We start from the raw sequence: 17,254 nt of genomic DNA, 5'->3' as shown, positions 1-17,254 counted from the left end.
ACATGCAAGTGTCAAGTCATTATAAAACAACTGCTTTTCAGCAATTTTAGATTAAAAATTTAGTCCTATTTTAGAACTCCACAAGATGTCTTGATACAGGCATCAAGCAAGCTCATTTCATCACACAGTATGACTTTATTATAGCTCATTCACACCAGGTAAGTCTCCTCAGCTCAACTCCGGCTAACTATTGTCTGATTAAGACTACAGAAAAGCATATAGTAACAGTTAAACATGGCACAAGAACATTTTGTATAAAGCAGAGGATTAGTTTTATTTCCAGGCATGAGAAATTTAAGACTAAATTTCCCAAGAATACAGCTAATTTTAAAAAATAAACGCCACTGACATGTGGCACCACTGTTTCTCCTCTCCTCATACAGTTTCATTGCACGTTTTTTTTTCTCAAGTGCAGTCAAACAGAACAGGCATGGGCAGCACAGTAACAGATAACCTAGGACCTGTAAAATATATACAGTGCTCTTAGAAAGTGAGTAAAATGATCAGGAAAGCTGACTCTATAATCCATAAAAATTTCAGAAATTTTCATTAGATCTGAAATTAACAGACAAAAATTTACAGTACCAAAGAGGAGTATAAACTGCCTTAGGCAATTGGTGTAGTAGGAAAAAATACAGGGCTCTGAACAAGCCATTCGAAGCACAGTCGAAAGGTTAAGGCATTAACGCAGGCTTGGTATCCAACCAGCTATGTTAAGGGCATCTTTGGGTCAGTGGAGTTTTTCATCTTGAGGAAATATCTTCTTTACCTGCAAAGCAAGAGGCAACTTAATTATTCCTTTCCATGGAGACAATTCACTAATTGAAGACCTGGTTGTTAACCACAAGTATTTCCGTTCCACAAATACTTTGACAAATGGTCAAGAACAGTAGATAATTCATCTCTGTGGAGCTTCAAGAATAATCTCTACTTTCTTGCTTTCTTAGCAGTTTCTGAGGTTACTGCAAGTTGTTTTAGTTACATTACAGGCTGGTAGAACCACCATTTTATTAGGAAATTTTCAATGCTGTAACAGTATCCAGCCACCTGGATGACAGCCCTTGCACTTGCAGGGAGAAGGCTCCTGCTCCAAGAACACAAACTGTAAACTGACATAATTAAGGAGAAAAGGCACCACAACTACAGACTTTTGCATGTTCTTACACACTGCTATTCAAGCCATTAACTCAATTAAATAGGCAAGTTATCTGACACACCATAATCACTTGAACTGCAGGGATACTGCCTGAAAAGAAAGACCAAACTTCTGTAATTTGGCGTAGATCAATCAAATCAGCATCTGTAGAATCTCCTCACTAGAATGCAGTAGCCTTTCACATGCATTTCCAGCCTGTTCTGTTTGTCAAGTAAAATGGTTTGCTTAGATTAACCTCATTTTTAAATACATGTGTCCACTCTGGGAGTTAGTATTCTATTCTATTTAACTCTTTGCGTTGTCCATACTACCATCCAAACCTCAACTGAAAGAGAAGTGAAGCAGGAAAAAAATGTATAGTACATGCACCTAGAGTGCTAGAAAAGCACATCTTTAAACTCAACCATTAACTAGTCAGACAAGAAATGGCAACTATATTTATAGGAATTCGCACAGAGCCAGACAGCTATATCACACCTCTTTCAGATGGAATCCAATTCACAGCTTCTGCCTAGTGAGAAACTCTATAGGAGCCTGAGTGCTGAAGCACACAACAACAAAAGACAGGAGACTGCAGCCTGATTAAAGTAGCCACCTCCTTGCCACTCTGCTCACTCAATACTACAGCAGTAATTCAAACAAGGTTGTGGAGAACAGTATGTCCTCTAATAGACCATTTCTAGTAAGAAAGAACATAATGTTTAACTATGATATCTGAGGATTATTATATACTTTTTCTTTTCTAAAGCATTTTTTCCCCTCAAAGACAAGTACCTTAATTTTATTGCAAAATTAAGCCAATGAAATCAGATCTATCAAAGGTTAAAAGAAACTGCTTCATAGGACACAACAGTGTGCATTATATAGGTCTCATTCTCCATCACTAAGTTTAAAAATGACAGCTCCTCACATGAACTGTCTGGCCATCCTAGAATGCATTAGTTCCCTTTTTCTTGGTACAAATTTACCACCAGTTCTCTGGAAAATCCTTCACTGAAACAGAGAGGCAAAGCCCTGATTCTTCTAGCAGTCTCCTAGAGTCTGAGAGTTTTATCTCATCTCCAGTTTGTCCCTGCTGGTGGCAACACACAGACCACCTATCAGTCAGAGGGGAGCCTAATTTTTATATCCAAGGTATCTATTTGTCCAGATAACTACGTTTCAATTTCAGAGCCCAGGCAACTGAACTATCTTACGAAATTCAACAATCTCTATGCCCACTATCAGAACACACAGGTCTCTGTTTTAGCTAACTAATTACATGTTAACATAAGAGCAGTGAAAATGCACCTAGGAAATTCAGCCTGACTGACTCAGGTAATTACAGGCCTTAACTTGAAGCAGGGCCAAGTCTACCTTTAGCTTTTGCTTGCTGCTTAAAAGAGAAGCTACAGATACACATACACACGCCACCGTCTGATAACACTGCAGTTCAGATGAAGCCTGCTTTGAAGCAGTGGAGCTTTGCTTTGGGGTAAATGTTCAGGATGCTTTACAGACAGCATTTAACTGAGCTATAACATCAGCTATCATCTGTCTGCTGCTACTTGAGTTCTGTAAACAGAAGTAATAACAGCAAGGGGATAGGTGGTTAAACCTAAAAGGAAAAAAACCACCACCAACAACAAAAAACAGGTAAAAACCCAAGCACGGCTAATTATTCAGTTACCAGCATAAAATGTAAAACAATGGGTACTTCTTTCCACAGTTACCCTTCATTTGAACCTCCAACTCCAAATACTGCTGTTCTAGAGAAACCTGAAGTCATCATGGTACTTTTTAGTACAAGACGCTGTATTTTTGCAGGTCATGTCAGAAAGTGCTCCTGAGAACTGCAACAGCAACATTCCAGCAGCACTACCCAGGTAACAACCACGAGGCTCATCTACGATTAAGGTTGCACACAGTCTGTCATTAACACCAAGCTTACAGATGAATGATTTATATTTTTTTTTTAGCGCTCTACATTGACAGGAGATAAGGAACCATTCTAATTGCAGGTCTCACTCTGACTTTCCAGATGAATGAGGGTAACTACGTTGCCTTGGAAATCAGGACAGGTCTTGGATGAAATGCTAGTAAGTTTGAAGAGAGGTTTAACATTGCTAGATTAGGAAATCCACTTCTATGAGCTATTAAAAGACATCCCAGACTGATTAGGTTTTTTTTGGTAGGAAGAAGAAATGTACTGTTCTCCTTACAAACCCCTGCTTACTAAACACAGCACCACATGACACAATAGCAGAGAAAAATAACTGTCCAAGAATTCAGTCCAAGCTTCTCACAGTACTCGGTCAAGATTAACATCCAAAACATGTTCTGTTGCAGCCTATAGAAAGATAAAAGTTCTCCTGCAAAACAGCTAGCAATTCTGAACACGCTGCTTAGGCTACTGCTCAATTTCTCCTGAAGCTTTAGCATACCAAATTTATTAATAAATCTGATCATACTCACCTAGTCAATAAATTGCAGCAGAGGACAGACATCCTTAAGGCCAGTGAAATTTAAGGTACCAGATTGTTTCATTGCTTAACTGCGGCCCAAAGAGAGGGTTGAGTTGAGCAAGAATCGCGATCAGCCAACTGAAAGACAACCCCCCCAGCCCAAGAGAGAGAACATCAGCAAATTAGAAAGCTCTGAATAATGGAAAGGCTTCTCTGAAGCACAAGGACTATCAGAGAAAAAACAATTTTCGGAAAGGTCTAGTATCAAATCAAAGTTCTACTCAAGCTCATATAGAGACCAGATACCAGCAATGAAGTTTGGTACCAAATCATTTCACAACTGAAACAAATTGTCCTGTTCAATTTAAGACAACACAAAAAGAACTGACAGCATTTCTCTTGTACTTTTCCTTTGATGCGAAAATGTTTTCAGATATACGAAATTCAGGTATTTGTGGGCTTGGAAGATAAACATAAGAGAGAGAAACCTTTTCTCAGTGCCTTCAAAGCCTTCTTTAAACAGAAATCTCAGAGAAACATGCTCTCTCTCATTTGCTCTTGTTTTCAATGTATGACAACCTTCCCTTGCAGACGTATATTTTCATCAGAGACTAAATAAAAGTGAATTTAGAGCTGGCACAGAGGTCAAGAAACAGGGACCTGAAGCAAAGGGGTACAACGCTACGGGAACATACACAAATTAAACAAACAAATACAACTACAAAACCTATATGATAATAAACCCCAGATCATCAGCAACAGCAGCCTTGTCATCAGAGCAGTTCACAAACTAACACTCCAGAAGATATAGCCAGAACAGAGAACAAGAGGAATGTAGTTTGTGGAAAATATCCAGGAAAGCTAAACAGAAATAAATATTCCACTGTTAAAAGCTATATTTACTTTATAAATAGTGTAAGGTTCAGAAAAAAAGGATGGATGCTTCCATGGATTTTAATCTATGTTAAATGCTAGCTATATAAACACATTTAGTGAACACACTGGCTCATCTGTCCGCTATTTCTAGAATGCTTTGTAAGGAGGAGAAAAAGCAGAGCAGCTTTGTAATGGGAGCTGCCACAAATGTATCAGAGTGCTTAGGCAGTCATGGAAAATTCCACACAAACCTTAACGCTGTGACCAGCAGACGAAGTGTAGGTTGGCTGCAAAATGGCTACAACAACCAAGGGCAAAAGATGTGCGCAAAAACACATCAATCCTCTTAAAATTTACAAACATTTATTTTCAATGCCACTTTCAGTTTTGCACAAAGTAGGTAGGACTCCAGATAAAACAAGGCTGAGCCTGCAACAGTCTATCAATTTTGCGAGCATTGAAATGCATATCAGGCTCCACAAAGCAATTAAAACATCAGCAAGACACTACCAAGCCGAGCAAATAACCTTTAGGTTAACATGTTTGTATTTTGCTATCCAAAGCAATGACAACAATGTATTTTTTAAACCACCTTTATCATTATGTAAAAGTCACTTAAAAGAAAAGTATATTAGGTTTTAAAAATACCATAGAATTTATCTGCAAGAGTTAATTTTCAGATATAAGAGTCAGATAGAAGGGGTGCCAGAGCATTGTACCATCTGCCTTTAGCATCCTGAGCTAACAGAAGTGGGAGGAGGGCAGGAACACTAAAAGCCTGTTAAAGCACATTATTCTCTTTCTCAGTGTACAGAAGGAAGGAACTCTATGCACAAATATCTCACCTCTCTATGCTTCCTAAGTTCAGACACAGCATGGCTGTGAATTAAATGAGCTGGAAGCACATTCAAAATATTGACGTGTCCCAGCCGTATAACCATGCTTCAGGCAAGCACTGTGCAGTTTTCAAAAGCTATTTGTTAGGACCATGCTGGATACCTAAGCTCAGAGCCATAGTGGCATTATAGGTCAATAGTATATTCCTCCTCCCTGCTCTGCTAGGGCCTAATAGTTAAAAGCAGTACCGAGGCACTGAGCTCTATGACTCCCTTGTATTTAAGATAAGTCATGAAAAAGCTTTTCCCACATTTTGCTTAAGCAATGCTGCTTTATACAAAAAATCTATCATGACAACGCAAAGCAAAACGTGGTGGCACTCAATTAAAACAAAGCAAGCCACCCTATCCAACCTGTAATGTTCTGGAGTTGCTAAAATCAGGTATGGCATTCGAGCCACCCACAAGTCCTTACATTCTATCAGATACCACTTGCAACAGTCAGTGCCAGTTTCCTTGTCTGAGCTGGATAATTAAAGTCCCTTATGTTCTACTAGAAAGATTTTTTTAAAAGGTCTTTCTACCATAACTGCCATCTGTCTATGCTGCATATTACAAATTAAGGTCCCGCTGTCTCTGTTTAAATGTCAGTTTGGGCAAACTTATTTTAACCCTTTTAGAATCAGTAGCAAATAATATAATTTTTCAAGCATGCTGTCCTCTGTTAGGAGAATATCACGGTGTTGTTTCAGGAACAGCTTTCTAAACAGCAAAACACATTTAGACTTTGTACCGTATAACACTGTGTAACCTATAGTTTCTGCAGCAGTAACTCCTTCTACTTTACCGTACATTTTATCACATTCCTGAGGCTCAGGCACTCACCGCCAGAAGGCTGCTGGGTGCAGTATCTGTACACAAATTATGCACCTACCCATGCAAAAATTCTCCACAGAACAACCAAATTAACACCATGTGATCAATATGGTTGTTCAAAATGATCGCTGTTAAATCTAAATACAGAACAAAGCTGTAAGTTGAAATGTGTTTTACATTAAATTTAGGTAGCACAAATTCAGTCTTATACAAATCAATTAATCAATCAAGTGGTGTTTAATAAAGACAAGAAATTGCTTTTTCCCTATTCTCAACTAGCAAGGTAACTCGAAGAGTTTAGAAGTATGTCTTGCAGAGTTCTAAACAATTCTAAGAAGTAGGTAACAGCACCAGCTGCCTACTAAGGACACACAGATACAGGTGGCCACACCTGGGACAACACAACAAGGTATTTTAATCCTAACGGAGCCAACGAAGAATCCTCAAAAAACATTCTTTCAGGCTTTCTGCAAGACTAGTATGATAAAAAAAACCTCTTTCTTTAGTCACTGAAATTAAGATTTGTTTTTTTTTCAATGCCTATCCCCAAAAAGGAAAAGGATATGGCAAGAACAAACTTGCACACTTTTGAATAAAACAGAGGAAGGAGAGGTTGGACCACATGATCTTTCCAACGAGGGCTGTTCTATAATTCTATACAGAATTCATGGGGGGAAAAAATAAAACAAAACAAAAAACAAACAGAAAAAAAAGCCCATGCAGTGAGGCAAGTTCTGTCTTGGAACATGAGGAGAAAAATCTGCTTTTTGTTGTATTCTGGCAAGCAGACACTACATTTGTTATTTATGTGGGTTGGTATAATTACTGATGGTTTAAAACATAGTAAGAATTTGCTGCTTCTCATGTTTTTCAAGGTGTAATTGGAGAAAACCAAAGGTAATACAGAAAACAAGTTATAACCTACAAGATCAGGAAAGGACACCCTCACTGGACAAGCAAGAACAGATTATAAATCACATTCACGATACTAGATCTATAATAAGTCTGTTTCAGCACAAAAAAAATTAATATCACTAAACTTACAAGTGAGATTCCACTGCATATCTGAAGAGTTCACAGCATTCAGACACAGTTAAAAAAATTCTACAACTACATTCCACATCATAATCCAGAGGATTCTGCAGCTGCCAGGTGGCCTCGACTTCAAGGAAGCCATCCTTCTTCAAACAATAAAAAAACCAAACCCTACGCTTCAAGGATTTTAGAAGAGTAGGACATTGTTTCTGTTAAAATATAGAGCATGATCAACTTAAGTGAGAACTTTAAACAAAACCAAAACAAATCCCAAAGCACTACACACACACACTTTCCTAGTGAAAATGAGTATCCAGTTGCCCTTTCTTAGCCAAGCATTTGAGACCTACCACAAGACTGGGCAGCTACACACCTTATGTGCAGTCAAGAAGGCCTTTGTATCACTGCAATTCCTAAATTCCAAATTCAGGCTGTTGGCACTGCAAAGCTCTTCTCACATTTCTACACCTGCTCAGCAAAATTTTAAACCAAACTGCCATAAATACAAAACACAGAACCACGCTTGCTGTACTTTTACAACTATGCAGAAGAAGGATTTCTTAAGACTTCACTTGTCAAATACTCTGAATAAAACAAAAAGAAATTAATAGGCCTCACCTGTATAAAAGCCAAACATGACTTTACTAATCTGGTTCAAACCTGCATAAGCTTGTCTCCCAGACCAGCCCAACACGGAACCAACGGGCCCTTCCTGGAACACACAACACTGACAGCATGGCTTTCGGCTGCCAGTTCTTAAGAATGAGTCTTGAGATCATAGATGCATTTCTCTAAATACTCATGTTAAGCTCCTTAGAGTAGCATAAATAATGCCTAAATGCTTCAGGAAGGTACAAATACTCCTCTGGTTCAAGTGGAACTCTGAATAATGCCCTTATTACAAGTTAAGCCTAACTATCTAACCAGATTTTTACCGATTTACTCTCCATAACTAATTATTCCCAAACACCTTTCAAAGTAATTTCTGCATAGCACTTTCTTTGGCAAGGTCAGTCTCTACAGTCTTTAAAGAGAGAGACTGGGAAAACAATAAACACGCTTTCTTTTGTGGAGTCCAGCAACAGCTGGCTTACCTCTTCACAAAACACAAACATGTTATGAGGCATTCCTCAAGAAGTCATGTTGTTATTTCTACTAACCCTCTTACAGAAAAAAGGCAGCCTCAAAACATACTGTGCATTTAAAAAAGAATGGTCTTAATCTATCAGATATACACCAATTATAATGTAACAAGTTTGTCACAAAAATTATGCCATATATTAAAAAAATCCATGTATAAAGTTTTCTACCCACTGCTTTACCAGATTTTGCGAATATATTCAACCAAACTAAGTAAAGCAAAACTCAGCAGGAAGTTTAAGTTAGCTTATAAATAAATGCAAGGGAATGGAGAACGAAAAAGGCAAATTCATTGCTGTACTATGAATCAGAAAAATTCTAGCACTGACAAACTGCCGTAATGCTTGTAAGCAAATAAGCCAGTGAACTGGAAAGGAGCAAGGTCAAGCACCATTCAACAGTTTTTGTCAGAAGACAAGAGGAATTCAGGTTTGTTTTAATTCAGTATCCATCAGCAAGAAAATGTTTCCCTCAGCACGCTAAAGGTCTTTAGAACTAAGAATTCTAAGAGCTGCCAAAGACTACCATGTGCCTAAATCTCTATGACACATCTGAAAAGCTTCTTCCTAAATATCTTGAAGATGTAAAACCTGAACTTTTGATTCCATCAGAACTGTGCCTTGATTGAGAGTCAAAACACTATTTATACTTACAATAGGTAGCAGCAAACAGCACATGTCACCAGCATTGTGTTGATAACACTGCAAAAAGGAAGGAGAGAAACAGCTGATTAGGTGTCACATTATGACTGACCATAAGATACAGTGGAAAAAAAAAACACCCAGCAAACAAGAACAAGTTCAGCTTTGATCATATGGAAGGTGACTCAGCATGAGTGTTCTTCCTCCAGCTGGGTAAGCTGCAGAGCCACAGCTAGGACTCTGCAAAAGAACCAAGATAGCTCTGGCAACTGGAGGTATACAGCTGTATTTATTAAAAATAACTCGGAAGAGGAGCAAAATCTTAAGCAGTGTCCTTGCTTCATATCACAATTACTCCATACACAATTACTCTTAATAGCAGTAAACAATAAACACTTTCCTGATTTGCAAAATTCTTCTTAGAGAAAATTTCAGTATCAAAACATACGCTTTAATTTTACATCATGAATGAGGGTTTTGCAAATTGAATATAAAACAAAATCTCAAAGCCACTTGAAATTATCTGCAGAATAAGATTTTCGGTTTTTGCTGAAAGAAAACTGAGACAGAAACCATAACGAAGCTGAAAAGAAGCAAGCTCTTGAAACTAAAAATGGTAAAACTGCAGATATAGACACATATGATTTTGAAATGGGAGGAAGGAAATGAGATTGCCTAACAGCCAGTGATATAGACAGGTCATTGAATTTAACAGCAAAGTAGAGGGTTTTTTCATTACTTCCTTTTTTTTTAATTATAAAAGAGGGTTTTCTCTCTGTGTATTTCTCCCCACTGAAACTGATTGACAAAAAGTCATGCTAGGTCCACAACTTCCAACCCTTTTGTGGCCTTCACAGAACTCAGTATTTTTCATCTATCAATATGCATTCACCTTGTCAATTTTCAAATGAACGCTTTACGCTACAAAGCTAACGTAGCCTGCTTTAAGCTTCAGGACCCCCTCCTTTCCAAGGAGCCCCAGAGTCATCGTTTGGGAGTTCTAACTTACGCAATGTGAATTCTTAGGTCAGTTAAAGTCTGCATCAACTTATTTTATTAGAAAACAAACAATCCTACTCAGAAACAGGTTTTGAACAGAGTGAGTTTTGTTGGTTTTTCAGAGGAGAGCTTAACAGACTACACAGCATCACTATAGATGTGCTACAGAATCAAAAGACAGTAGTGCTCACATTTATTAAACAGTCACATTTTGGAATAACAACAGGACATCTGTTGGTAACCCACATACTTTATGGACACACCTGGAAGACACATTTCCAAGGCATTTCTGAGGACAGGCAAGTTTCCCAGCACAAAAACCACTTCAGGCTTGAAACCAAGGCAGTAAATATCAGAGCTAAATAGAACTCGAGGAAAATCTCTCCGAATTTAGACAAACAACTACAGGAAAAGACAGTTGGTACCTGTGGAGTAGAGGGGATGTCAGAGAGAGGAAGAGAGATTAAGAAGTCATTATCTCCTAGGGAAAAGAGAAAGACAAAAACTTGTCTATGTTTTAACCCGAGCAGATACAATCACTGCAGGAGAAACGTCCCTGCCGGGCGTTTCCTGCCGAGGCCACCAGCGCTACGAGGCCACCAGCGCACGTTTAAGCGTCGAACGGAGCTCTACCGCAGCCAATTTTCCAGTCTCGGCCTGAGGGGGACTGGAGGGCGCTGGGACAAGTCAGAAAGCGACAAATAAGGACAAAAATGGGCCGTTGTGGCTCAAACGCGCCCCGAGCTCACAGAAGGACGTTTGCACGGCTCGAGGCGAGGCACGGGACGGGCCCCGCAGGCCTCAACCGCGCCGAGGAGCCCGCGGGGCCCAGCCTGAAGAGGGGACGGGGACCCCGGGGGCTCCTCCTCCCCGCCCCCGCCACTCACCCGCGGTTGGGCCCCTTGGGAACGAGCCACGGCAGGACGCCGCCGACCATGCCCCAGAAAACGCTCATGACGATGATAGGCACCGTGAGGCCACCGTACGCCATGGCTGCGCGCGGCGGAACTGCCCGTGCCCAGTGGCGCCGCCCGCGCCGGCCTCAGAGCCGCGCCAGGCCCCGCCCCGCCCCAATCAGCGCCAGCAACGTCACTGCCGCGCGACACACCCCGCCCACAGGGCTCCTGCGAGGCCCCGCCCGCACCAATCAGCGCACTCAATGTCAGCGCCGCGCGCCTGTCCTCGCCCTGCGCCAATCAGCGTCTTAGACGTTACCACCGCGCGCCTGGCCCCGCCCATGGGGTCCCGCCCCGCTCCGCGAACCTCGCGGCTCGAGGGGAGCGAAACGGTGTCTCAGCCCTCCGGCCCTGCCCTGAAACGAACGGAGCGCGGGCAACAGAGCGACCGGCCCCAGGGTAAGGATCACGGAATGATCCTTAAAAGCCCCCGTTCCAACCCCCCTGGCATGTGCAGGGACACCTCCCACTGGACCAGGCTGCTCCAAGCCCCATCCAGCCTGGCCTTGAACACCTCCAGGGATGGGGCAGCCACAGCTTCCCTGGGCAACCTGGGCCAGTGCCTCACCACCCTCGGAGGAAAACATTTTTTCCCTAATATCTAATCTAAATCTCCCCTTTCTGCACTTAAACCCATCCCCCCTCGTAGTATCACTGCACTCCCTGATAAAGAGACCTCTCCAGCTTTCCTGGAGCCCCTTTCAGTGCTGGAAGCTGCTCTAAGGTCTCCCCGGAGCCTTCTTCAGGCTGAAAAACCCCAACTCTCAGTGTGTCCTTCTATGGGAGGTGCTCCAGCTCTCAGATCATCTTCATGGCCTCCTGTGGACTTGCTGTAACAACTTGCTGTCATTCACCAAGCCAGAAATCCACTTCATTGCAGAGCTGTTTTCAATGCGCTCTCAATTATATAGATACAAAACTCTGAAAGCCCCATTTCCCCTTATAGAAAAAGTTCATCCAAACCAGTACCAAAACTGCCTTGGCCTCCCTCCCACAGCCTTCTAACCAGAGAGCTCCACTTCACGAGGTAACCTCCATTCTCAACATAAGACCCGCAGACATCACACAGCAAGTTCAGCACTGTTTGGGCACAGCGAAGCTGGTGAACCTCTAAAGCATCATCGTTTACTGTCAAATACATCGTATAGTTGAAAAAGAATGTCATTTAACAGGATTAGGGAGATTTGTGGTCAGAAACAGCTAACCTCAAACGCCTGATAAAATATTCACTGTATACAGTGCAGAGAATTACTGTGTTCCTTTAAGACCTTTACGTCTTTAGTTTTCATTAAAGGTATTAAAAGCTTTTTAATGCAGTGGAAGTACTTTTTACATAGCCAACATCAAAACATGAGAATGAATATTTAAATGCTAACCTGACACGCCACATCAAGACTTTCCAAAGGAGAAGACATAACAATAGGTTTCTTTTTAGCAGTTATTTAATGGTATCAAGTAGAAAACCATCTATTCTTGCATCTTTTCGATTGTTTCTTCTTTGTACTTGCCCTTCTCCTTGCCAACCTGGCGAGACTTGGCTTTACGCTCCAGGATCTTTTTGCGATCTTTGTCCAGTTTTAGCCTAGTGATCACCACCTGGAGAAAGGACAAAGAGTTTAGTACCTGTTCAGTGTTAAAGTACAGCAGCCTGACAGAACTATGGTAACAGGAAGATCACCACTGACAGATTGAACAAACCACTCAAGCTTTACTTCTTAACTTTAAGATACTGCATTGACGTCTGTATTTCAAAATACTGAGCTCTATTAATTTTTCTCAATACATTCAAGGAATAGAACTTATGGAGTTTTTTCAATGAAGAACCACAACATTTGGGCAAACTGATGATGGAGTTTTTTCAATGAAGAACCACAACATTTGGGCAAACTGATGAGCTGCCAAATTTCTATCCATCTACTTAATAGAACAATTACTTTGAAGTAAATCTAATTCTCACTATGCTGCTGAAATATGATGGATACGACATCCCTCTAAACTCAGCATACAGCCGAGTCTTGTTCAGCATAAAGACAAATAACAGATAAATATTTTAATTTCTCCCTGTTTTATGCAGTGCTATCTAAATTTCAGAATAGTGGAAAATCATGCTGCTGCTGGCCATTATCCTACCATTGCTGTTTGGCTTGGAATAGCCAATACATTTGGCTAAACTACAGGTGACAGTGAAAGTTCACACATCTTAGTGACTCATGTAAACGACACCTGAAAGAACACATCTGCTACTGAGGCACTACGGAGTGGCCACGCAGTTATCAGCTCTTACTAACGTGGGCACATAAAGGTAATCTGCACAGACCACTTGCTACCAGAGCTCTAATGACACTTCCTATCAAAGCAGCAACAAACTGAAGCTCTGATTTTCAGCAGCCTTCAGCGCCCCTTGTGCCCTCAGAACTGGCCAAGAAATAAATGCTTTGGTGTTACTGAAAGGAGTCCTTTAACACAATCAAATCCTAGGAAAACCAAACAGGCTGCAGCAGGGCTGCACACTCCTGCTCAGCTCCATTGTGCATTCAGGTCTCTCTTTATTGTAATTAATTCCTACCTCTTTGCCTAGGAGAGGCAGAAACAGTTCATCCATCCTACTGCAAGTCTGCAGCAAATAAAACACTTTCCTTCTGCATTATTAACCAAAACCTTTACGTGAGGCTTTTTCTCTAATTGGGAGTCCAACCTTGATAACTTTCACAGAAATGAAGGACCAGCACAAACCTCAATTTCTTTCACTGCTATTTACCAGACAAGTAGTATGTGCACAGATTCCATTGCAATGTCACCTTGTTCTTCAAATGTTATTACTGCACACAAACCATTATGTTGTTTTGGAAAAATTCTGCTCCCTCTCTGCTGAACATACCAAACTTTAGTTCAGAAAACCTGTTACAACTGGATTTCCTTCATCAGCACTTCAGTATGTGAGCTCACGTGGCAAGGCCGAAGCAGACGAATTTCATCTGCTTCAAACCAGGCTTTGGCTTGTTCTGTTCAGGGTGAAATGTGTTCCTGTTATGATCTAAACAGGCTTCGCCTGGATTTCATGAAGTCTAAACATTGTAACAGACTAAAACCAGATTCAGGTGGACTTTGTTCAACAGCCCAAAAGAACAAATTATGATTCTGAGCATCTACCTAAACATTCCTAACTCCTCTTAACTAGTGCAAATGCCACAGAGCAAAGATGAAGGATTGTTCTGAACTATCTGTTTTGTCCTTTAAAAACACCAAGTTTGACAGAGCAGTATTTTAGTAAGACTCCTAAATCTCTAGCAGTCTCTCCATCAAATAAGTCCCGGAAACAGTGAGTTGTTCTTGGTTTCACCTGCTGCTTCTCTACTATCACAATACTGCAACATTTCCTTGTTTATTACCCCCTGCAACGCTGTAGTATCTCACTCCATTATTCCATATGGATAAGAAGGTTCTACTTATGCCAACAGCAAGGCCTCCTCACACATTTCAGATCTCACTTTGTGCTGTACCTTGCTGGGATGGATCCCCACGTGGACAGTTGTGCCATTCGCCTTCTCACGTTGAACACGTTCAATGTAGATCACATACTTTTTCCTGTACACCTGGACCACCTTGCCGATCTGCTGTCCTTTGTAGTGACCCCGAACAACCTAAGCATGAACACAAGAAGCGCATTGTCACATACATCAAAATCATCCCTTCAACCATTATAAGGCTTTAAGAAACACCATGTAATTACCCCAACAGGAAACCAGAACTGCACAGGTGTAAATCTCAACTCTGCTCTTTGTATACATGTGATACAAAAAAATCAATGACCAGACAATTTCAGTGATCACCAAAATGGAAAATATAACGGAGCAGAACCTTACTTTTCTCTCATTTTCTCTGCAGTAAACCCTAATGAAGGAACTCCGTATCTTTTCAGTCAGAAGGATAATGGTCAACTTCAAGTTTTTCATCGGTTTTTCAACTATCATTGCATTTTAAATAAAAAAAGCCACTTAACTCCGGTTCTAAACAGATCTTTTAAGTACTACACGTAGTAAACATTCTAAAAAAAGAAAAGAAACAATCCTCTTCTTCTGTGCTTTACTATTAAAACCCTTCAATCCATTTTGATACTCAATGCATTTAACTTGAGTGCAGAAGAGCGACCAGCATGGTTGTGTTCCTTATGGCCCTTATATAGGGCCAGACTCTTCAGTGGTGCCCAGCGACACAACAAGAAGCAACAGGCACCAACTGGAACACAAGAAGTTCCACCTGAACATGAGGAAAACTTCTTTCCTGTGAAGGTGATGGAGCACTGGAACAGGCTGCCCAGGCAGGGTGTGGAGTCTCCTTCTCTGGAGATACCTGGACCTGTTCCTATTCAACCTACTCCAGATGACCCTGCTTTAGCAGGGGGTTTGGACTGGATGGTCTCCAGAAGCTCCTTCCAACCATTCAATGATTCCATATTTTCATCTCAACAATGTGATCTTAAACCTCAACAGGCCAAGTCTATGACTACATCAATTTGTATTATTTCTGCAGGATGTGTGGCAAAGCTCTAGCATCGATTTGCATTTGCCTGACCCTTCCCTTCTGCACAGGCTACACACGAAAAGCAGAACACGGACAGAAGTTCACGTGTGACAGTGCAGTTTGAAACAAAGAGAGCACAGCTACCTGGACTTCATCATCCTTTCGAATGGGCATAGAGCGGACATTGTATTTCTGTCGCAACTCCTTAGAGAGTGGGGAGGACATTATTTTTCTTCGAATGTGAGAAGGTGCATTGAAGTGTCGTTTGCGGTTCTTGCTTCGGTCTGATGTCACAAATGGATTGAACTTCATTTTGGCTGTGAAAAGGAAAACAATAGTTTGAGAGATGTTCATAACTCATTTACACTGCTTTATATCATCTACCCACAGAAAGCACGCTAAGATGTAAAGAAGCAATTCAAACAACTTTTTAATCCCACCTCAGTTTATATACCTTTACAAACTGGATTTCAAGCATGCTTTAATCCTCTTGCCCAAATGACAATGACCCTGCAACTGACAGATGCGCTGCAACACATGCACATCAGCTCATTCTTCTAATCCAAAGCTCACTGATGGCAGAAGTCAGGACACCTGACTGACTGGACTTAATTTTGCACTGCAGCAGGCACTGCTTTATTTATTAAGTGACCCTGTATTTTGGACAGGCAGAGACAAGATACTCATACTGTTAAAGTGTCTCCAATAAAGCATCATACCAGCCCAGTGCACACAACAGGTTTGTAACCACAAGATACCTTTGGTCTTCCTCAAATCACTACAAATGTCAGGAAGATCCACCAGGAGATGATTAGGTTGGATGTCAGGAAAAGGTTCTTCACCCAGAGGGTGGTGGGGCACTGGAACAGCTCCCGAGGGAAGCAGTCACAGCACCAAGCCTGACAATATCCAACAAGCATTTGGACAAGGCACTGACACACATGGTGTGAATGCTGGGATTATCCTATGCAGGTATAGGAGCCGGACTTGACAATCCTTATGGGTTCCTTCCACCGCAGGACATTCTGTGCCTGCACGGATCGCCTGTCCCGGCACAACGGCCCCTCCCGGCTGCCCAAGGCCGGTCCCTCCAGCGATGCTTTTGCTCAGCTCCGCCACCTCCTGCGCGGCAAACCGGGCCCTCCACAACCAGAGCCCCGCGGGATCCGCCTCACGACCCACTCCGAGCCCCGGCCCGCAGCCCCGTAAGCCGCGCCTGGAGCCCGCGCTCCCAGTGGCCCCGCCGAGCGCAGCCGCGGCCGGGCCCCCCCGCAGCCCCTCGGCCGCCGGCCCCGCTCTCCCCGCGGCAGCGAGCGGCCCCCCCGGCGCGAGGAGGGCCCAGCCCGCGCCGCCCCACCGGGATCCCCGCAGCAGCCCCGCCACCCCGGCGCAGGATGGCGGCGGATGAGGACAGGCCACACCACCCTTACCCCGCTGCTGCCGCCGCGACGGACGCCCGGAAAAAGGAACGGGACCCGCTTCCGCTTCCGCAGGTGCCGCCGAAGTCTCGCGAGAACTCGCGCACTGCCCTGGAGCCACGCGCGCCCCCTGGCGGCCGGCGGACACAGCAGCGGCGGCGCGGCGGGCATCGTCCTCCGGTACCCACCGGGACAGCATCCTCTGGCTCCCACCAGGGCATCGTCCTCCTGTGCCCAACCAGGCATCACCCCCTGCTTCTCCCCCGGTATTATCCTCCCGGCACCTACCCAGGCATCTCCCCCTGCTACCTACTGGGACACCCCCTGGTACCCGGTTCGGGCATCACCACCAGCCG

The 17,254-nt window shown here is 42.6% G+C and overlaps 2 protein-coding genes across 4 annotated transcripts; both read right to left on the bottom strand.

Annotated features, from left to right (window-relative positions):
* Positions 1-266: 266 nt before the first annotated feature.
* ATP6V0E1 (ATPase H+ transporting V0 subunit e1) lies at positions 267-11,061 on the bottom strand. 2 transcript variants are annotated; one of them, XM_054079507.1, is made up of 4 exons: positions 10,891-11,055; positions 9,017-9,064; positions 3,611-3,738; positions 267-769 (listed from the first exon to the last, which is right to left on the bottom strand). In XM_054079507.1, exons 1-3 carry the CDS (start codon positions 10,992-10,994, stop codon positions 3,645-3,647), a joined length of 246 nt encoding a protein of 81 aa, XP_053935482.1. In that variant the 5' UTR covers positions 10,995-11,055; the 3' UTR covers positions 267-769; positions 3,611-3,644. The 2 variants fall into 2 exon arrangements, with proteins under 2 accessions (XP_053935482.1, XP_053935483.1); XM_054079508.1 differs by lacking the exon at positions 267-769 and having other exon boundaries at positions 3,609-3,738; positions 10,891-11,061.
* Positions 3,609-17,028, bottom strand: RPL26L1 (ribosomal protein L26 like 1). Of its 2 annotated transcripts, XR_008452206.1 has the most exons (7): positions 16,911-17,028; positions 15,625-15,797; positions 14,460-14,600; positions 12,336-12,555; positions 10,267-10,428; positions 9,017-9,064; positions 3,609-3,738 (listed from the first exon to the last, which is right to left on the bottom strand). XR_008452206.1 is itself a non-coding variant. In XM_054079506.1 (4 exons), exons 2-4 carry the CDS (start codon positions 15,790-15,792, stop codon positions 12,427-12,429), a joined length of 438 nt encoding a protein of 145 aa, XP_053935481.1. In that variant the 5' UTR covers positions 15,793-15,797; positions 16,911-17,028; the 3' UTR covers positions 12,237-12,426. The 2 variants fall into 2 exon arrangements, 1 of the variants encoding a protein (XP_053935481.1); XM_054079506.1 differs by lacking the exons at positions 3,609-3,738; positions 9,017-9,064; positions 10,267-10,428 and having other exon boundaries at positions 12,237-12,555.
* Positions 17,029-17,254: the final 226 nt, after the last annotated feature.

Source organism: Cuculus canorus, chromosome 14, assembly GCF_017976375.1.
Source record: "Cuculus canorus isolate bCucCan1 chromosome 14, bCucCan1.pri, whole genome shotgun sequence".
Classification (NCBI taxonomy): domain Eukaryota; kingdom Metazoa; phylum Chordata; class Aves; order Cuculiformes; family Cuculidae; genus Cuculus; species Cuculus canorus.
Note: the sequence above shows the minus strand (reverse complement) of the source record. Positions and strands in the feature narration are given on the sequence as shown.

What these genes read in the sequence shown, in the direction of transcription:
- ATP6V0E1 (XM_054079508.1), bottom strand. Translation starts at nt 10,994, where the DNA reads ATGGCGTACGGTGGCCTCACGGTGCCTATCATCGTCATGAGCGTTTTC. An exon ending in CCCAAGGGGCCCAACCGCGG is followed by an intron (nt 9,065 to 10,890) that starts GTGAGTGGCGGG and finishes TCCTTTTTGCAG; the next exon opens with TGTTATCAACACAATGCTGG. An exon ending in GCTGTTTGCTGCTACCTATT is followed by an intron (nt 3,739 to 9,016) that starts GTAAGTATAAAT and finishes GTTGTCTTTCAG; the next exon opens with TTGGCTGATCGCGATTCTTG.
- RPL26L1 (XM_054079506.1), bottom strand. Translation starts at nt 15,792, where the DNA reads ATGAAGTTCAATCCATTTGTGACATCAGACCGAAGCAAGAACCGCAAA. An exon ending in GAAAGGATGATGAAGTCCAG is followed by an intron (nt 14,601 to 15,624) that starts GTAGCTGTGCTC and finishes GTTCATGCTTAG; the next exon opens with GTTGTTCGGGGTCACTACAA. An exon ending in TGGGGATCCATCCCAGCAAG is followed by an intron (nt 12,556 to 14,459) that starts GTACAGCACAAA and finishes TCCTTTCTCCAG; the next exon opens with GTGGTGATCACTAGGCTAAA.